Raw genomic sequence first — 22,543 nt, 5'->3', positions numbered from 1 at the left:
TAAGCATATGATAACACTTACTTTAGCTTAGTAGCATACACTGCCATGCTAGCACAGCAACAGTGCTTCTAAACTTGCAGTAACTGTTTAATGCACTTTAATAAAAGGACACCCAAGCTAATAAAACAGCTTGAAATTCTCATGCTATTTATATTCCCTCAAATTCTATAAATGGCGCCTTAAGTTGTACGTGCTAATTTGGCCACATGGCCAAATTATGCGCACAACTTAATTGATTAACAAGCCAATGAGTATTGATAATTGTTACTTAACAACCAATTAGCAGCACTAATTGACTTTAATTAAAATTTTCACATACAACTTTCTAGGTATCCTATATAATAATTCTCACCTCCAATGTTCTGACTTGCCTGGGACCGTGGCTCATTCCAAGTTGGTATGCTAGGCTCCGTAGATCAGGGTGACATCACCGTAGCCATTATGATGTCATCTTCAGAACCTGGGGGGAAATAAATGCCTCATAGCTGATCCATGTCCAGAGGAGGGTCACTGGACATGGGTGGCTGGAGGGGAGGCAGGGGAGAGAGGAGGGTGGCTGGACATGGGTGGCTGGAGGGGGGACAGGGGAGAGAGGAGGGTCACTGGACATGGGTGGCTGCAGGGGGGCAGGGGGGCACTGGAAATGGGTGGCTGGAGGGGGACGGGAGAGAGGAGGGTCGCTGGACATGGGTGGCAGGAGGGGGGCAGGGGAGAGAGGAGGTTCGCTGGACATGGGTGGCTGCAGTGGGCACAGGGGGAGAGGAGGGCCGCTGGACATGGGTGGCTGCAGGGGGAGAGGGGGATCGCTGGACATGGGTGGTTGCAGGGGAGCCGAGGAAACCCTTGCTAGCGCCCGTTTCATTTGTGTCAGAAACGGGCCTTTTTTACTAGTATTCTATAACACAGTGCATGTAAATTCTAAAATGTGCAGAGGAAAAGGGGGCATGGATGTGGGTGTGCAATGGGCAGGTTGTGGGCATTTAAAAAATCTATGCACACTATTATGGAATACTCTCAATCTGCGCCTAACTTAGGCACAAGTATTTAGGCCTGGTTGTAGGCGGCCTAAATGGGTGCACCTAAATTTTAATTACAAGAATGGCACATGAGCATATTGTATAAACTATGCTTAACTTTAGGCGTAGTTTATAGAATCACGCTAAGCATGTGATTTTTTGGCGCAAATTTTTAAGGCACCATTTATAGAATTTGGCCCATTGTTTTATAACAGTACATCTGTCTAGCATTTAGCAATATTTTGCTTGAATTTCATACATCTGGCTATGGCACCATTTTGTTTAAATAAATCATTTAGAAGAATCTAATTGCTTTATTGATTGTATCTTGCAGCAGTCCCCTGGTTTTACCAATTGCAAAGCAAGATAGTTTGCTGGAGAAAGACACCATGTTCAAAGATTCAGGAAAAACTTTATGCAAGCAGCATTCTCAAGATAATACCTCTGAAAATATCACTGTGAATGGCAATGCCAAGCTTGAACAGGTACTGTGATGAGCTTCTGAAGGCCAAGGAAAATTATTTGCTCTGTGACAAGGTGACATATTTTTCTATGGTACAGGAGTTAATATTCATGTTGAAGTATCTGAGTTGTGAGACTGTCAACAAATTCTCTTCCGTAATGCATTTTCCTTGGCAATATAACACAAATAATGTTCTAGATCATGTAGTATTTTCTGTGATGTCTCAATAATACTGCATCTAGATCATAGACTGTACAGCATAGGTATCTATATGGTAGCATGCTAATACTAGTTAGACTGTGACTTTAGCCCATCTTGCTTCAGATCTTTAAGTCTAGATCAAGTGTGAAAAATTGGAGGTCATTGAATGCAGTGTATGTGTGTGTGAAGATCTCTCTCTATATATATATATATTTTTTTTCTTTCTTTCTTTCATTCATTCATTCATTCTATGGTGTCCATATAATCTTTCCTCTCATATATTTACCCTCTCTGAAGAATAATTCATGAACAATCTTTCATATCTTGAGCCAGCTATCTGGGATTGGTAACTGGCTCTAGATTTTCTGCATATTCTGTGTTTGTTTTAAATGGTTCTTGGATTGAACTCACAGTTAGAAGTAACCTAGTTCAAATCATAGATAATGTTTTTCTTCCCCTGGTCATCTGGGGCAATTACTCTTTCCTTCCTTTCTTCCGCCCCTACTTTTCCCTTCATCAAAATAGCATTGTAATTTTAAACCGCCTTGTGGCACTTACATGCAATTGGTGGTATATCAAGCATTCTGAAATAATAATAAATAAATTTGCTGTATCAGCAGTGTTCTTAGCTACTGATTTGGGGAGGGGAAGGTTACACTTTGTGGCTGGACATAAGTCCATCTAATGGCACTTCAACAATTCCCTTCTGGAGAAGCTTTCTGATGTCAGATCAGTGGCGTAGCCACAGGTAGGCCTGAGTGGGCCAGGGCCCACCCACTTAGGGCTCAGGCCCACCCAATAGTAGCACATGTTTAGTGGTAGCTGGTGGGGATCCCAAGCTCTGCCTACTGAAGTCTTCCCCCTGATGGTAACAAAACGCTACTCTCCATGATACTGGCACATGCACATTCTCAGTTTTTAGCGCATGCTTGCAACAGATTGCCAAAGTGGAAAGAAGTGTTATCCCACCAGCTGAGATATTTTTTGGGTGGGGGGAGGGGGAGAACACTTGGTGCCCACCCACTTCTTGCCTAGGCCCACCTAAAATCTGTTGTCTGGCTACGCCCCTGATGGGGAGTTTTAGATAAACTATAATGCAGATTTCTTTTCAATAAGTCAACAGTGAAATGAGAAAAATATCTATTTCTCCAGATCATCTAAGAGCAGAGGTGGGCAAACAGGATCCTTGAGGGCCACAATCCAGTTAGATTTTCAAGATTTCTACAATGAATATATATGAGATCTATTTTCATACAATGGAAGCAGTACATGCAAATCAATCTTATGTACATTAATTGTAGAAATCTTGAAAACATGACCGGGTTGTGGCCTTCAAGGACCGTCATTTCCCAACCTTGGTCAAGAGCCTATTAGAGGTGTTTTCAGAAGGCACAATGCTTGGCTGAAGCAAACTGAGGTGAAGAGTTTAATTTTGAGTAGTGTCTGCCTATTTTCAATGACCAGAGTAAGCAGTTGCATATCCAGATACTTCACAAGATAAATCAGATATCATGTTTATTCCATGGGTCAGAGAAAAGGAAGGCATCCAAGAACTACATAGCTTGTCTGCTGACTTCAGAAGAATCTCTCCTCACAGAGGGGCCCTTCTACAAAACGGTGGTAAACCCAATGCGGGCTTACAACAGGCTAATCTGAAACTGCCGCCAGCCCCAGTGTGTGCCATTTCCCATGCTAGGGAAAATAGGGAGGCATTTTCTTTCACAGCACTAACCCAGCTGTAATTGGGCAGCACTGCACGCTACACGGTTACTGCCAGGTTAGCACGGGATTCCTTACCACCACCTGAATGGTGCTCCCCACATGGCCATGCGGTAAGAGTAATCTTACTGCATGGTCATGGCTATTTTCAGGCTTTTTTACCTGCTGCGGTAAAAAGGGTCACAGTACATGGCAAAATTGACCCCTGCCGCTAAGCCAGGGCCCTTTTTACCACAGCTTTATTAAAAGGACCTCAGAGAGACAATTTGCTCAAAGCTTAAGAATTCCAGATAGTGCTTTCATTTCTAGATCCCACTGACCAAGATTCCTGCAGAATATTTTGGGAATGGTTTCCATTGTCAGCTGGAGCATCAGAGACAGGTTAGGCAGAACATCTCAGTACAGACAAGTCAATGAATCCCTGCATACAACGCTGATGTTTAACAGGGCTCCCAGCTACGCATCTATCTCTGACATTAAGGCTGGCATAAGTGTTCACACCTAACATTTAAGCATGTATATACATGGTTAGGCTAGAATTTTAGAAAGAAAAGTAGGTGGCTACTTTCCTTTATAGAATAGGTTTCTACCAGATGCCCTGTTATAGAGTTGCTTTTCTGAAGTAGAGAAATCAAAATGAGCTATACATTTTTAGAGGGAAGAAACCAATGCATACAGAAGGGGAGAGATATTCTGGTGTGTTTGATTTCCTCAAGGTAGCAGAACAATATGGCAAGGTGGTGACTAGACCAGAGCGATCTGCATAAAAAATGAGGATCAGGACATTGATGAGGCCTCATTTTCGTGTTCAATTCTGGAGGTTGAATTTTAAAAAAGTATAGAAATAGGATAAAGGGAGGTGTGGAGGGGCATTTTCAAAAGAAATGTCCAAGCTGCGATTTAGACATCTTTGCAAAACTGCAAAATCCAGGGATGGGGAAAACCGTATTTTCAAAAAAAGATGGACGTCCATTGTTTCAAAAATACCGTCAGAGACATCCAAATCCTTAAATTTGGACATACCTAGATTTGGATGTTCTTGCATTTGGACGTTTCTTTCGGCGATTTTCAAAACCAAAGACGTCCATGTCAAAAATGTCCAAATGCAAGCCATTTGGATGTGGGAGGAGCTAGCATTTGTAGTGCATTGGTCCCCCTAACATGCCAGTACACCAACCTGGCACCCTTGGGGGCACTGCAGTGGACTTCATAAATTGCTCCCAGGAACATAGCTCCCTTACCTTGTGTGATGATCCCCCCAACCCCCCCCCCCCCCAAATACACTCCCCACAACTGTACACCACTACCATAGCCATTACGGGTGAAGGGGGGAACCTATTTATGGGTACAGTGCGTTTGTGATGGGTTTTGGAGAGCTCGCTGTTTCCTCCACAAATGTAACAGGTAGGGGGGGGTATGTGCCTGGGTCCGCCTGTCTGAAGTGCACTGCAGTACCCACTAAAACTGCTCCAGGAACCTGCATGCACTGTCATGGACCTGAGTATGACATCTGAGGCTGGCACGAAATATTTTCAAAGATGTTTTTTGAGGGTGGGAGGGGGTTAGTGACCACTGGGAGAGTAACGGGAGGTCATCACCGATTCTGTCCGGTGGTCATCTGGTCATTTCGGGCACCTTTTTGTGCCTTATTCGTAAAAAAAAACAGGTCCGGTTGAAAATTCCAAGTGTTCGTCAGGGACGTCATTGCTTTTTTCGATTATGGGTCAAAGACGTCCAAGTGTTAGGCACGCCCAAGTTCTGCTTTTGCTACGCCTTCGACACGCCCCCTTGAAATTTGGATGTCATTGTGACGGACTGCAGTGGGAGACATCCAAAATCAGGTTTTGATTATACCAATTTGGACGTCTCTGTGAGAAGGAGGTCCATCTTCCGTTTTATGTCGAAAGATGGATATCCTCTTTCGAAAATGAGCCTGATAGACAACTAAAATAGTGCAAGATCTACATAAAAAGACATATGAGATAAAAACCTAAATATATATACTGTAGAGGAGACAAGAGATAAGTGGATATGGTACAGACTTTCAAATAATCTGAAATGTCTTCAGAATGCACAAGAAAGCTGAACTGAAACTTTAGAACTAGGGGTCATGAGTGGTTTGACTGTCCAAGAGATAGGATCAGGGGCATATGGAAATATAAATATATCTATATATTTTTGGAAAGGGTGACAGATCCTACCTCCCAGAAATGCCACAAGATCATCCCGCAGATTTCTCAATCTACACTTCCCCAACTGTAAAGGACTAAAATACAAACTGATGCATGCCACTACCTTCTCTTACATAAGCACGCAGTTATGGAATGCACTACCTGCTGACCTGAAAACAATCGACGAAATAACTAACTTTCGCAAAACTCTGAAGACATATTTCTTCAACAAGGCCTACAAAGAGAACCTATAGCCTCACAATCTACCTCACCAAACTACCCAGTTATGAAAGTCCACCTTCTATACCTAACCCTAATTACTTCCTTCTTTCTTCCTTACTCAATCTCTGCATACTAATAATTGTATCTGATATCCTGAAATGACAATGTCATAACAAAACTATGTAAGCCACATTGAGCCTGCAAATAGGTGGGAAAATGTGGGATACAAATGCAATAAATAAATAAATAAATAAATAAATAAATAAATAAATAAATAAAATCCCTGGAATGCCCTCCTGGATGAGGTAATAGAGACAAAAGTGGTATCAGAATTCAAAAATGGTGTATTACATACAAAAGATTCCTAGTGGCAAGAAGATGGACATGAAGCAAAGGGTAATCTGTAGCAATGTTTCTGCATTGGGATAATTATCTTTAAATCATTTATTTATAATTTTTCATTTTACAAGGGTCACTTGCAAACAGTAATACAGAGATGACTGTACAATAATACAATATTAGAAGAAAACAATCTCAAGGATTATATATAATCTTTCTCTTTCTTAGACCACAAAATAAATAGGGAGAGTGAAACAAGACAAGGAGATCAATTAAACAACAGTAAACAAAGAAAACATGGTATTAACCTGATTATCCTCAGTTATTATTTATCTAAATCATTATTCCACATTGATCATCTGGTTGGCTTCTTCAAACCCAAAACGGTGTACAGTCAATTAATTTCGTTGGAAACATACTTATTGTCCAATATTAGTAGAAATAATACACCTAATTTCATTTTTTTCTCTTTTAAAACCAGAAATTATTTAACAATACAAACACTTGAATCTCTAAACCAATTCCCACTGATTAAGGTAATCCCAGTTTCACAGGCTTCACTCCTTTTGGGATAATTAATATAGAGTGACATAACCTTAAAGGGAAGACATCGGGGTAACCTGTATGGAGCCACAGTTGTAACCCTAAACAGAAAGCCTGAAATAACCTGCACAGAGTAACAAGTTACAACCATGAACACCTTATTTGGAAAATTGGATTGGTCATTTGGGGGGCAATTCAATAAATGTCACCTAAAGTTAGATACTGGGATGATCCGCACTAAGCTAGTATTCTGTAAAGGGTGCTCTACACAGAATGACCTTTACAGAATACTAACTTAGTACGCATTTTGCACCTAACTTTTGGGCGTGAGCACTTATGCCTGCCAAAGGTTGGTATCAATGCTGGCACCCAACTAATTGCAGAAAGGTGCATAAATCATGCCTAAATTCTGGGAACACACCTGACCCACCTATTCCTCTCAGCAAAACAAAGCACAAAAGGGCCCCCAAGTTTGGAACAATGGTACAATCTTTAATGAGAATGACCTGACACGGGCTGCGTTTCGGCGCAACCTGTGCCTGCTTCAGGGGTCAAAAGCCAATGTCCTTAAGAAAGAACGGATATTTCAAGACCAGAGCAGTTTGAATTAGCTGTAAAGTTTAGAAGCATCTCATATGATCAGCAGTAGAACGTTCACAAAAGACGTTTTGAAATATCCTTTCTTTATTAAGAACATTGGCTTTTGACCCCTGAAGCAGGCGCAGGTGTGCCGAAATATGGCCTATGTTGGGTTATTCTTATTAAAGATTGTACCATTGTTCCAACCTTGGAGGCCTTTTTGTGTTTTATTTATTTATTTGTTACATTTGTACCCCACATTTTCCCACCTATTTGCAGGCTCAATGTGGCTCACATAGCGCCGTGGTACGAAAGCCTCCTCCGGCGAAGAAACAAATATAGAGTGATGTTATTTTAAATGAAATAGATATGTACAGACACATTAGAGAAACATTCTAGGCTAAGCTCCTGAGAATCCCTTCCTTCTGCATAAAGAAATCCTGTGCAGAAGGAAGGGATCCTCAGGAGCTTAGCCTAGAATGGGTGGCAGAGCTGGTGGTTGGGAGGCGGGGCTAGTGCTGGGCAGACTTATACGGTCTGTGCTGGGGCTGGTGGTTGGGAGGCGGGACTAGTGCTGGGCAGACTTATACGGTCTGTGCCGGAGCTGGTGGTTGGGCGGCGGGGATAGTGCTGGGCAGACTTATACGGTCTGTGCCAGAGCCGGTGGTGGGAGGCAGGGATAGTGCTGGACAGACTTATAGGGTCTGTGCCAGAGCTGGTGGTTGGGAGGCGGGGTTGGTGGTTGGCAGGCGGGGGTATAGGGCTGGCCAGACTTATACGGTCTGTGCACTGAAGAGGACAGTACAAATAAAAAAGTAGCACATATGAATTTATCTTCTTGGGCAGACTGGATGGACCGTGCAGGTCTTTTTCTGCCGTCATTTACTATGTTTACTATGTTTATAGAGAGGGAAGTTATATAAAGTTCATTAAGTTCATAACAAATTTGAGTTTCTTTGAATTGCTGGATTCAGGTAATTAAGTTGGGTCCTTAGGATATGCCTTTTTGAATAGGTAAGTCTTTAGTGATTTCCGTAGTTGAGGTGGTCGTACGTAGTTTTCACGGTTTTTGGGAGTGCATTCCAGAGTTGTGTACTTACATATGAGAAGCTGGATCCATGAACTGATTTGTATTTGAGTCCTTTGCAACTAGGGTGTTGGAGACTTAAATAAGAGCATGATGATCTGATTGAGTTTCTGGTTGGTAGGTCTATGAGGTCAGACATATATCCTGGGGTATCACCGTATATAATTTTATGGGCCAGGGTACAAATTTTAAAAGTAATACGTTCTCTAATTGGTAGCCAATGTAATTTTTCACGAAGGGGTTTGGCCCTATCAAATCACGGTCTTCAAAATACAAGCCTGGCTGCCGTATTTTGAGCAGTCTGAAGCTTCTTTATAAGATTTTCTTTGCATCCGGCATGTTTTGCTGTTTAGATTTGTGTACTTTTAAACCAACTCTTTTGTTACTTACTCCACCCATTCCTCTCCCATGGCCATGTCCTCTTTAGAGTTATATGCTATGAAAGTTTGGCACACGTGTTATAGAATATGGTATAAGGCAGATCCACCTGTAACTCCTAATTACTGCCTATTAAGTGCTTGTTAGCATTTAATTGACTAGTTTACACTCGGATCTGGGAACCACGCCCAAATCTGGGTGGCCTATACAGAATCCAGGGGTTTGTGTTTTTATCTGCCTTCTTTTACTATGTTGCCATGATGAAAAAATAATTTAAATAAATATGGGAGAGGATGGGTGAAGCTGAAAAATGAATCAGCACATTAGAAGGCAAGGTTAGAACCTATGAGGGAAGGGATCACAAGTTAATAAATCAAATGTGGGCACAAATTTATAAAACCAATGATCTGGAAATAGATCAAGAAAAACTAACTTCGGGATTTTGATACTGCCCATTCTATGAATCCATACAAGTTGAAAATCTGTAGAGGGAATTCAAGCTGACTAATAGCAGCTATCTTGAGGTCTGTGGTATATCTCTGATCTTTATCTCATTATTTCATACTATAATTTTCTTTTGCAACCTTGGCCCCAAACGTGTGACCCTCAATTCAATATGGTTGGGCCTTTAAACCTCTACCAAGGAAATTATTCTTAATCTAGCAATAGTGATGAAAGAAAACAATTCCTTTAAGCAAACCTGATCATAAATAGGGAGATTTGCAGGGGGAATTGTTATATGTAACACAGTAACATAGTAGATGACGGCAGAAAAAGACCTGCACGGTCCATCCAGTCTGCCCAACAAGATAAACTCATATGTGCTACTTTTTGTGTATACCCTACCTTGATTTGTACCTGTACTCTTCAGGGCACAGACCGTATAAGTCTGCCCAGCACTATCCCTGCCTCCCAACCACCAGCCCCGGCACAGACTGTATAAGTCTGCCCAGCATTATCCCCGCCTCCCAACCACCAGCCCCGGCACAGACTGTATAAGTCTGCCCAGCACTATCCCCGCCTCCCAACCACCAACCCCGCCTCCCACCACCGGCTCTGCCACCCAATCTTGGCTAAGCTCCTGAGGATCCATTCCTTCTGAACAGGATTCCTTTATGTTACCGTTTTCATTTCCACCACCTCCCGCGGGAAGGCATTCCAAGCATCCACTACTTTCTCCGTGAAGAAATACTTCCTGACATTTTTCTTGAGTTTGCCCCCCTTCAATCTCATTTCATGTCCTCTAGTTCTATTGTCTTCCCCTCTCCAGAAAAGGTTCGTTTGCGGATTAATACCTTTCAAATATTTGAAAGTCTGTATCATATCACCCCTGTTTCTCCTTTCCTCCAGGGTATACATGTTCAGGTCAACAAGTCTCTCCTCATACGTCATGTAACGCAAATCCCATACCATTCTCGTAGCTTTTCTTTGCACTGCTTCCATTTTTTTAACATCCTTGGCAAGATACGGCCTCCAAAACTGAACACAATACTCCAGGTGGGGCCTCACCAACATCTTATACAGGGGTATTAAAACCTCTTTTCTTCTGCTGGTCACACCTCTCCCTATACAGCTTAGCAATCTTCTAGCTACGGCCACTGCTTTGTCACATTGTTTCGTCGCCTTCAGGTCCTCAGATACTATCACCCCAAGATCCCTCTCCCCGTCCGTATCTATCAGACTCTCCCCGCCTAACACATACGTCTCCCTTGGATTTCTACTCCCTAAATGCATCACTTTGCATTTCTTTGCATTGAATTTTAATTGCCAAAAGTTAGACCATTCTTCCAGCTTCCGCAGATCTTTTTTCATGTTTTCCACTCCCTCTGGGGTGTCCACTCTGTTGCAAATCTTGGTGTCATCCGCAAAAAGGCAAACCTTACCTTGTAACCCTTCGGCAATGTCACTCACAAATATATTGAATAGAATCAGCCCCAGCACCGATCCCTGAGGCACTCCACTACTCACCTTTCCCTCCTCTGAGCGAACTCCATTTACCACCATCGTCTGGTGTCTGCCCGTTAACCAGTTCCTAATCCAGTTCACCACTTTGGGTCCTATCTTTAGCCTGTCTAGTTTATTCAAGAGCCTCCTGTGGGGAACCGTGTCAAAAGCTTTGCTGAAATCTAAGTAGATTACGTCCATAGTACGTCCTTGATTTAATTCTCCGGTCACCCAGTCAAAGAATTCAATGAGATTCGTTTGGCATGATTTCCCTTTGGTGAAACCATGTTGTCTCGGATCTTGCAACTTATTTGCTTCTAGGAAATTCACTATCCTTTCCTTCAGCATCGCTTCCAATACTTTTCCAATAATCAAAGTGAGGCTTACCGGCCTGTAGTTTCCGACTTCTTCCCTATCACCACTTTTGTGAAGAGGGACCACCTCCGCCGTTCTCCAATCCCTCGGAACCTCTCCCGTCTCCAAGGATTTATTAAACAAATCTTTAAGAGGATCCGCTAGATCCTCTCTGGGCTCCCTCAATATCCTGGGGTGGATCCCGTCCGGTCCCACTGCTTTTTCCACCTTTAGATTTTTAAGTTGTTCATACACACTCTCTTCTGTGAACAGTGCTATATCCACTCCATTCTCACATGTACTTTTGCCAGTCCATCGCAGTCCTGCTCTAGGATTTTCTTCTGTGAAAACAGAACAAATGTATCTATTTAGTAAATTTGCTTTTTCTTCATCATTATCTACATAGCGGTTCTCAGCATATTTCAGTCTCACAATTCCCTTTTTAGTCTTCCTCCTTTCACTAATATACCTGAAGAAAATTTTGTCACCCCTCCTTACATTTCTAGCCATTTGTTCTTCCGCATGCGCTTTCGCCAGACGTATTTCTCTCTTGGCTTCTTTCAGTTTCATCTGGTATTCCTCCCTGTGTTTCTCTTCTTGTGTTTTTCTGTATTTCAGGAACGCCAACTCTTTAGCCTTTATTTTCCCAGCCACTCTGCTATCATGTCTTTTGTTTTTATATGTAAAAATCAAGGATTTGCAATTAATTTTGAATCTCATCAATCAAGAACTTCTTCCAGAGTTGTACATTTTAAGTACCTACCCTTATGATGGTTTTCCTAACAAATGTAACAGCTGCATCGTTATAGAGTACTAAAAATACCAGACAGATGAATAAGATATTTTGGTCAAGCAGCACACAACAAATGGTAGGGACTTCAGATGCCATTAAAACCAAGATACCCTTATAAAGACATTCAGTAAATTAATTTACGGGGTCTTTTACTAAAGTGTATGTTATCTGCCACAGAACCCATTTTTACCTATGAAGAAAACATGTGCTAATCTTTAGTAAAAGCCTCTTTAAATTTTAAATTAATTGAAGTTTAACATTTATATTTCGCTTAACCAAAAATAGTTCAAGGCAGATAACAACACAATCAATTTTACAAACATTTTTCAAAATTCAGACAAGCACGCCTCCCTCTTAAAACAATAAAAAAATATTTGCTTAATCAGTAAATCTCTATAACACTAAATGCATAAAAATTTCCAAAATAAATATGTTTTCACAGATGGCCTAAAACTCTCATTATTAGCTATAGCTCTAATGTTTATTGGCAGGGAGTTCCAGAGTTCAGTGCCCTTTCCAAATATGGTTGTATTAATAGTTACCATGGTGCTTATTGCAGCACTCTTTAAAAGTGTCATTTTCAAGTCTTTTTCTAAGGAGGCAATTTACGTCATTCTGGTGATGGATAGAGGCTAATTTTCAAAGCATATAGATTTACAAAGTTCCATAGATTACTAATAAATAGAGGTTTTCTGTGCAGCACCCAGAACCCAAAAAAGACTTGTGAATTTCACCCCATGCTTAAAATCCAATCTTCTTATGTAAAATTCTAATTTCTAAAATAAACTCTAATCCACTAATGTTGACTTACCACATGAGAGGAGGAAGACACTTCAGTGACTGAATCAGCTTATAGCAATAATTGCTGAACAAACTCAGAATAGACACATCCTTAGTCTAAAAAAATCTCCTAATTTAGGGGTCCTTTTACTAAGGTGCGACGAAAAATGGGCTGCGCTAGTTCAGGCGCATGTTTTGGGCACGCGCAGATCCATTTTTCAGAGCGCCTGAAAAAAAGGCCTTTTAAAACTTTTTGCCAAAAATAGACGTGCGGCAAAATATAAATTGGTGCGCGTCCATTTGGGGTCTGAGACCTTACCACCAGCCATTGACTTAGTGGTAAGGTCTCATGCGGTAACCGTGCGGTAATCGTCTACGCGTGTAGAATGATGATTACTGCCTGGTTTCTGCCGCGCACCAGAAAATAAAAATTATTTTTTGTCGCGCGTAGCGGACATGCGTCAACAATGAAATTACTACAAGGGCCATGTGGTAGCCAGGCAGTAACTCCAAATTTACAAGCGTTAGGCATGCAGCCTATGCGGGTTAGTAAAAGGGCACCTTAGTTTAAAGGTGAGGCCCTTGTCTTTTTTTCTTATTTCTTCCTATTTTTTACATTCCCATTGTTATAGAGTTCAATGACTCACTTCATATAGAATATCCACAGAAATGCATAATATTTAATCCAAGAGGTTTTCAGTGCTTGCCAGCACCAGCCTCTCTAGAAAACAAGACAGTCTAATAAGTGTGATTAATTAAATTATACCTTGTACAGCAATGATGTATTCTCTCTGCATGTTGAATCATCTAGTAGTATAAATAGAAGCTTCTTTTACCCAACTGTGCTCATTTTCTGTTTGCCTGGGTTAACACTAAGGGGCCCTTTTACAAATCCGTGGCAAAAAGTGGCCTTCGGCAGTGCAAACATGTCTTTTGGGCATGTGCTGGGTCAGTTTTTACCACAGCTTAGAAAAAGGGCCTTTTTTAAGGAGCTGGAAAATGGATGTGCGGCAAAATAAAAATCAGCATGTGTGCATTACCGGCCTGAGACCTTACCGGTACCCATTGAGTTAGCGATAAGTTCTCATGCACTATCCAGGCGCCCACTTCTTTTTACCGCTGGGTAAGCATCACATGGTAGAAAATAGAAAATATTTTCTACCGTTGTTTTTGGGCACATGCAAATTCAGAATTACCAGCTAGGGCATGCAATAGCTGGGCGGTAATGCTGATTTGGCAAATGCTGGACACGCTTAGGCCCTTACGTGCCTTTGTAAAAGAGCCCCTGAGTTCCATAATGGCACTTACATAAGTAAAAGACGCTGACTTAAAAGTCAGTAAACCAGCAACAGTCATTCTACCCGGTCTTAATAGGAGAGCTCAGGACGGTCAGCGAGCTACAATTATTTCCTTCATGCAGGCACTTTACAGCCAATCGGAATGTTGGGACTGCAGTCAATCAGGAAGCTGCTACTAGTACTAGTCCATTGACAATAAAACTTTCCAATCAATGTTAATGTTTAACCCTGCAGGTTCCAAGATGTTAAGCTTGTATATCCATCTTTGTTTAGTTCTTAGTAAAAGATTTTCCCCAATCTCCTTCCCTTCTGTTGCCTTCAATATGATCAATGAGAAAGCATAGTAGGTCTTCAAACCTATGTGATTTTAGCATGCACTGCCAATACTGCTCCGATGGTCTATATGTGGAAATGTCTAGTAGTTTTTCCCATGCAAAACGTATTACATGAGCATCCAATTGTGTATACTATAAAATATATATTACAGTCTGTCTGGTGTCTTGGTGAACTTATCAAGCTCCAAGGTGTAATTGCACATTTTTTATATTTGCCCTTATGTCAGGGCTGAAAAAAAATCATGTGGTACAGATGGACTCAAGATCTCTTTCAGGTTCCTATTCCATGAATATGCCAATCAAAATTTAACATCCAACAAATGATAGACTCTGACAATCTCGGCAATACATCCGGTCCCAGAAAAAAAATGGAGATTAATTTATTGGATAAGACATTTTAAGCTACTAAGAAGCAGTTATTGTCATGGAGTCTATAATTTATTCCTGAAAAGGTATTAGATTTCATTAGGAATTTAAGGACCTTTTTTATCAAGCCGCGCTAGCGGTTCCCGCACAGCAAAGCTGACGGAGCCTATTCAAAGTGAATAGGCTTTGTTGGCATTGCCACACCGGGGCCCTAAATTTGAAGGTTTTTTTTAATCCAAACTTCTAGAATATGATCATTCAATTGTAAAGAACAAGTCCACTTGGACTCCTCCAGGACCTTTGGATCCAATCATTTCCACCTTCAAACAACTGGTGATCCAGGATGAGTGAACAATGGAAGGAGAAAGCCTATTCTTATTCAGTTGTCAGATTCTACAACCTATAGGGCTCTTGCTGAGGACCCCATGGAGAAGTTAAAATTGGAAATCTTAAAAAATTACTGGGGAAGAGTGATGTGGTAGCCATGGTAGTCCACTTTTAAAGGTAATCAATAAAAATAAAATAAAGCATAGAAAAGAAAATAAGATAATACCTTTTTTATTGGACTAACTTAATACATTTTTTGATTAGCTTTTGAAGATAACTCTGATCTGATGAAGAAGGGTTACCTTCGAAAGCCAATCAAAAAATGTATTAAGTTAGTCCAATAAAAAAGGTATCATCTTATTTTCTGTTCTATGTTTTATTTTATTTTATTTCTAAAAATTACTGGGAAAGGGGTGAATGAAGGATTTTTGACCAGAGCTGAGTTTCAGTTTTTGAATCCCAAACATCCTACCATTGCACTTTTTTCTATCCTCCCAAAAATATATAAGAAATTAAAAGATTCTGCTGGGCGCCCTATTATGTCCTCTAGAGATTCTCTCCAAGAACCATCTGCAATATATATGGCCTATTTCCTAAAATCTTTAGCGGAAGAGAGTGCCTCATACATTTATTTATTTTTTTATTATTTATTTATTTTATTATTTTATATTATATTATTTTAATATTATTTATTTTATTATTTGTTATTTATTTATTGATTTTATTGATTTTGCTCACACCTTCTACCTTTTCGGTAGTAGCTCCATTTTCATGTATTTTGCAGGAGATTCCTAAAGAAATCTTTCCAGTTTGATGGCCACTTTGGATGTGGTATCGTTATATAATTCGATACCTCAGGATGAAGCTTTGAAAGTGTTGGAGCAGGCTTGGGATACCCACCCAAGACCTCATCAAGTACCAACACAGTTTTTTATTGAACTCTCTAGATTAGCTTTGAAGGAAAATATTTTTCTGTATTTGGATCAATTACTAGGGGTAGCCACGGGTGCTACATTAGCCCACTCAGTTGCCTGCTTATATATGATCAATTTTGAGCAAATTTGGTTGAAGCAATACCCTGATTTTCATAAAATTATCAGATGGTACAGATATATAGATAATGGGTTCATCTTATGGACATGGATTACAGCTCCTTTGAATCATTTGTAGAGTGGTTGGAAAATAGAGATGAGCATATCAAATTTACATTTCAATGCTCTATTATAGAAATTTCTTTTTTGGATATACGGGTTGTTCAAGAAGTCTGCCTTTCAGACATTGGTACACAGGAAATTTACAGATACTAATACACTTCTACAATTTGACAGCAGTCATCCATTGCAACTAAAGGAGAGTTTACTGTATTCCCAATTGTTGCATTTTTGTCAGATATGTACTGATGTTAAAAATTTTAAAGGATAGTCTAAAGAGTTAATGTTGAACGTGGAGAACCGTGATTATCCTAAGAAAACAGTACAATGGGTGTATACGAAAGCAAAGTACAATCAATGAGAATTTCTTTTACAGCCTATAATGAGATGTGCTAATAAAATAGATATCAAGGCTTGTGTTTTACGTTACACAAAAGGTAGCAGCAATGCAGCCAGAATTATCAAACAGCTATGAAACAGCACTGGAGAATGATACAGACCCATCCAATGTTTAAGGATGTTAAACTTCAGTTGGCAATTTCATGGAATAGGAACCTGAAAGAGATATTGAGGTTGTCTACACCACATGATTCTTTTTCAGCCCCTGACAAGATAAGGGGCAAGCAAAGAAAATGTGTCAGTTGTAAAACCTGCAATTACACCTTGGAACTTGATGAGTTCACCAATCTAGTGGATGTCAAGGTGTATAGGTACCAGAAAGACTGTAATACATCTTTTGTAGTATACATAAGCGGTTGCCCATGTAATAAGTGTTACCTTTCCGCATACAGGTGAATGAACATTGGTCCAGTATTGACAGGCACAATCAGAACGCACCTCTAGTATCACATTGCATGTTAAAATTGCATAGGTTTGTCATTGATCATATTGAAGGGAATAGAAAATGAGGGGATCATGGAGAAATTTTATTAAGAACTGAACAAAGATGGATATACATGCTTAACACCTTAGAATCTACAGGGTTAAACATTAGCATCAATTGGAAAGTGTTCATGTGAATGGACTAGTAGCAGCTTCCTGATTGGCTGCAGTCCTGACATTCCGATTGGCTGTAAAGTGCCTACATAAAGGACCTAGTTGGATCTCGCTGATTAGTCTGAGCTCTCCTATTCGGATCGAGTAGAATGATTGCAGCAAATTGGCTGACTTTTAAGCCAGCTTCTTTTATTTATATAAGTGTGTTAACCCAGTAAAGCAGAGAATCAGTTCTATCGGGTAAAAGAAGCTTCTTCGTTTTATATTACTAGATTATTCAACATGCCCAGAGACGTCATTGCTGTTCTAGGTATGATTTAATCACACTCATTAGACTGTCTTGTTTTCTAGTGCAAACAGCAATTCTTTTGAAGCAGTTCCTGATGAAGCATCCAGTGAAATGTGCAACTCTGTTGAGCAGATGTGAATAGCTTCAAAGGTAAGTGTTGAGAAATGTTTGCACTACATTTATACAGCATTGAAAAACTGTTGGACTAAATACTATGCATTTCTGTGGACATTGATTATGAATTGAGTCATTGATCTCTGTAACATTGGGAAGGTAAAGAATAGAAAACAAAAAAAGACAGGGGGGTCTCACCTTAAACTAAATCAGGCGAGGTTTTTTTAGACTAAGGATTTGTCAATTCTGAGGCTATTCAGCAATTATTTCTATATACCGATTCGGTCACTGAAGTCTTTTCCTGCTCTCATCCAGTGAGTCATTGTGAGTGGATGAGAGTGTACTTGACTTAGAAGATTGGGGGCCCTTTTACTAAGCCGCTGTAAGCGTCTACGCGCACCCAACGTGGACCAGTATGGAGTTACTGCCTGACCACCACGTGGCTTTTGTAGTAATTTCATTTTTGGCACACGTTAGATACGCGCGTCCGAAAAATAATTTTTATTTTCGGATGTACAAATAGGATGCTAGCCAAGTGGCATTTGACACACGTAGGTCATTACCGTCCGGTTACCGCGTGAGACTTTACCGCTCGTTCAATGGCTGGCGGTAAGGTCTTAGACCCAAACTGGATGCACGGCAATTTTCATTTTGCTGCACGTCCATTTTCTGCAAAAATAAAAAAGGCATTTTTGTAGGTGCACTGAAAAATAATTCTGTGTGCGCCCAAAACACGCTTCTATATTAGCGCAGGTCATTTTTCAACTCAACTTAGTAAAAGGACCCCTTGGTTTTCTATGCAGACAATTGTTCATCCTTGTTGTAAATGTATGTTGTGTACCGTAGAGGACTGGGAGTAAACATAACAGGGATATAGTTGTTTGTTTATTTATTTATTTAAAGCATTTATATCCCACATTTTCCCACTGGTTGTAGGCTCAATGTGGCTTACAAAAGCATATCAGGACTACAGTATTAACAGTATATTTAAACAGTTCAAACAGTAAATTAAAGATTGACATTATATTAAACAACAGAATAGTAAAGAAGATAGGTTTAAGTGTCACTGGATTATTTGACACCAAAGAAATTGATCAGATTAATTTGCATCTGGAGAGTAGACCTTTTTGAATAGGATGGACTTTAATAATTTTCTAAACTTTAGATAGTTCTGGGTTGATTTAACTAATTTGGGTAAGGCAGTCCACAGTCGAGTACCCAAAAAAGGAAAGTTGGAGGCATATGAAGTATTGGAGGTATTTGAGGCCAAAGCAATCTGGATAGTGTAGATTTAAATAAGATCGGGAGGAATTAGATCTGTTTCTGGGTGGTAAGTCAACTAATTCTAGCATGTATTCTGGAACTATGCCATAGATGATCTTGTGAATCAAGGTGCAGACCCTGAAGGCAACTCGTTTTTTGATGGGAAGCCAGTACAATTTTTCCCGAAGGGGCTTGGCGGATTCAAATTTAGATTCAAATATGGGCTACCATTATAATGTGTTATTTTACCACTAACTCATGCTGTTTTAGCACAGGTCCCATTTTATGCAATGAGACCTAGTTACTAATAACTGAGATTAACAGTAAAATAGCATGTCTTAACAGTAGCCTATGTCAATAACTCTCCCACCTGTTAATTTCCTTAATGAACAAGAACGGTTGTGCCTGCTTAATGTTTAGAGTAAGCTAGAGCTACATTGAAATATCTGTGTCAGTGGTATTAAAAAAAATAATGCAAACTATTGATCGTTATATATTTAGCTGGAAAAGTAATGTATGTGGTAGGTATTCATCCAATGGCTTTATGCCCAAATTTTCAATGCCAGATCATATCCGGACTCTGACATTAACAGACTCATTTTCAAAAGAGATGGACGTCCATCTTTCAACATAAATCGGAACATGAGCGTCCATCTCCCAGGGACGTTCAAATCAGTATAATCGAAACCCGATTTTGGACATCTCCAACTGCAGTCCGTCGCAAGGACGTCCAAATTTCAAGGGGGCGTGTCGGAGGCATGGTGAAGATGGGACTTGGGTGTGCCTAAGACTTGGATGTCTTTGAGCCATAATCGAAAAAAGCAAGGATGTCCTAAAGTAAAACTTTCACCCAGATGTGTTTTTTTACGAATAAGGCACAAAAAGGTGCCCAAAATGACCAGATGACCACCGGAGGGAATCGGGGATGATCTCCCGTTACTCCCCCAGTGGTCACTAACCCCCTCTCACTCTCAAAAAATATCTTTGAAAATATTTTGTGCCAGCCTCAGATGTCATACTCGGGTCCATGACAGCACATGCAGGTCCCAGGAGCAGTTTTAGTTGGTACTGCAGTGCACTTCAGACAGACATACCCAGGCCCATACTCCCCCTGCTTGTTACATTTGTGGAGGAAACAGCAAGCACTCCAAAACCCACCACAAACCCTCTGTACCCCCATATAGGTGCCCCTCTTCACACGTAAGGGCTATGGTACTGGTGTACAGTTGTGGGTAGTGGGTTTGGGGGGGGGGGGTTGGGGGCTTAGCACACAAGGTAAGGGAGCTACGTACCTGGGAGCATTTTATGAAGTCCACTGCAGTGCCCCCTAGGGTGCCCGGTTGGTGTCCTGGCATGTCAGGGGGACTAGTGCACTACAAATGCTGGCTCCTCCCACGTCCAAATGGCTTGCATTTGGATGTTTTTGACTTGGACGTGTTTGGTTTCGAAAATCGCAGAAAGTCAAAGACATCCAAATCCAAGGACGTCCAAATCTAGGGACATCCAAATTTAAGGACGTCCTTGGATTTGGACGTCTTTGATGGTATTTTCGAAATGAAAGATGGATGTCCATCTTTTTTCAAAAATATGGTTTTCCTCGCCTCCGGATCTGGGCATTTTACAAAGATGTCCAAATCCAAACTTAGACGTTTCTTTCGAAAATGCCCTTCTATATATCTGAGCATATGTGGGTGGCCAAAACTTAGTCCATTAATTGTGCTATACAGCACTCAACCAGCTAGGAAGAACCACATAAAGACAGAACTGTGTTTTAGGTTGTCCTATTGATACGATTATCTTAGCCAAGAACACCCACAAAGTAGTCGGTTATGGCACTAACTTAGTGATCAAATGCAGTGCAAAAGGCTCCTTCTCAGGCACGCCCGTCCTGCTGAAGGTGTTTTCAGTTCACTAGCAATTATTCAGTTTTTACTTTGGCATTGAATATCTGGGTTAAAGCAACAACGTAGAAGTTAACCAGGAACTGGCCAATATTCAGAACAGTGGTAAATTAATTTGGCAGATACTTTATCAGCTATTTTAAGGGGCAAGTTATAATTGTGGGCTACCGTTAGGATGGGTTATTTTACCATAAATCATCCTATTTTAGCGCAGAGTCCTATTGCATAAAATGAGACTGTATGCTCAAAGAGCATGATTTGTGATAAAATAGTCCATCTTAACAGTAGCCCATGTTGATAATTCTCTCCCCCCCCCCCCCCTCCTTAGCCATCTAGTGGACTGCATATCATTGCTAACAAGCTAAGTAGCGGCTCCATCCAAACACTGCCCCTCGATAGTCCTTAACCTTATTCAGTGGCAGTACCTGGTTGAGGGACCCTTTTACTAAGCTGTGTAAGGGCCTACATGCATACAGGATGCACCAAATCAGCACTACCGCCTGGCTTTCGCGTGAACCAGGTGGTAATTCCTAATTCGGTGCGCGCTGAATCCCACGGTAGAAAATAATTTTCTATTTTCTACTGCGGGCCGCTTACCTGGTGGTAAACAGCAGTTGGCACGTGCTGCATGCTTACTACATGGGTAGCGTGTGAGACCTTACCACTAGGTCAGTGGATGGCAGTAAGGTCTCAGGCAGAAAATGGATGTGTGCTGGTTTCAATTTTAGTGCACATCCATCTTCTGGCCCCTTAAAAAAAGACCGTTTTTCCTAGATGCAGTACAAAAATGGCCCAGCACATGCCCAAAAGATGTGCTCACACTACTGCAGGCCACTTTTTACCATGGCTTAGTAAAAGGACCCCTGAGTGCCTGGTTAAACTCCTTTGAAATGTAACCTCCTAGTTACTAATAACTGAGGTTTATAGTAAAATAACATGTCTTAAAACGTCCCTTCTTTAGATGCTCCTCTGTTTAACCTCTACCATTTGTTGGCTCTTCACTCCTACTACTACTACTACTATTTAGCATTTCTATAGCGCTACAAGGCGTACGCAGCGCTGCACAAACATAGAAGAAAGTCAGCCCCTGCTCAAAGAGCTTACAATCTAATAGACAAAAAAATAAATAAAGTAAGCAAATCAAATCAATTAATGTGAACGGGAAGGAAGAGAGGAGGGTAGGTGGAGGCGAGTGGTTACAAGTGGTTACGAGTCAAAAGCAATGTTAAAGAGGTGGGCTTTCAGTCTAGATTTAAAGGTGGCCAAGGATGGGGCAAGACGTAGGGGCTCAGGAAGTTTATTCCAGGCGTAGGGTGCAGCGAGACAGAAGGCGCGAAGTCTGGAGTTGCCAGTAGTGGAGAAGGGAACAGATAAGAAGGATTTATCCATGGAGTGGAGTGCACAGGAAGGGGTGTAGGGAAGGACGAGTGTGGAGAGATACTGGGGAGCAGCAGAGTGAGTACATTTATAGGTTAGTAGAAGGAGCTTGAACAGGATGCGAATACGGATAGGGAGCCAGTGAAGCGACTTGAGGAGAGGGGTAGTATGAGTAAAGCGACCCTGGCAGAAGATGAGATGGGCAGCAGAGTTTTGAACCGACTGGAGAGGGGAGAGGTGACTAAGTGGGAGGCCAGCAAGAAGCAGATTGCAGTAGTCTAAACGAGAGGTGACAAGGGTGTGGATGAGGTGTGTCCTTTGCCCCTGTCATCCCATGTACCTTCCCCTCCTGCCACATTCTGTTTCTGTGCCTTCTCTATATTGAATTGTATACTCTTGACTTACTGTAAGCCCCATTGTGCCTGCTTATGTGGGAAAATGTGGGGTACAAATGCAACAAATAAATAAATAAAAATAAAATACTCGAAAAGAGGTTGGTCCTGGAGCTAATCCTGGCACAGGGAGAGAGCAACCAAA

The 22,543-nt window shown here is 41.0% G+C and overlaps 1 protein-coding gene across 1 annotated transcript in view; it reads left to right on the top strand.

Moving 5' to 3' along the window:
• MYO16 (myosin XVI) overlaps nucleotides 1–22,543 on the top strand; it is a 481,895-nt gene that overhangs the window by 94,182 nt on the left and 365,170 nt on the right. Inside the window, exon 9 of the mRNA XM_030202479.1 lies at nucleotides 1,351–1,501. Within this exon, the coding sequence (XP_030058339.1) occupies nucleotides 1,351–1,501 (151 nt within the window). The remainder of the gene's footprint in view (nucleotides 1–1,350; nucleotides 1,502–22,543) is intronic.

Source organism: Microcaecilia unicolor, chromosome 4, assembly GCF_901765095.1.
Source record: "Microcaecilia unicolor chromosome 4, aMicUni1.1, whole genome shotgun sequence".
In the NCBI taxonomy this organism is placed as follows: Eukaryota; Metazoa; Chordata; class Amphibia; order Gymnophiona; family Siphonopidae; genus Microcaecilia; species Microcaecilia unicolor.
The sequence above is the reverse complement of the archived record's forward strand: the minus strand, read 5'-3'. Positions and strand labels throughout refer to the sequence as shown.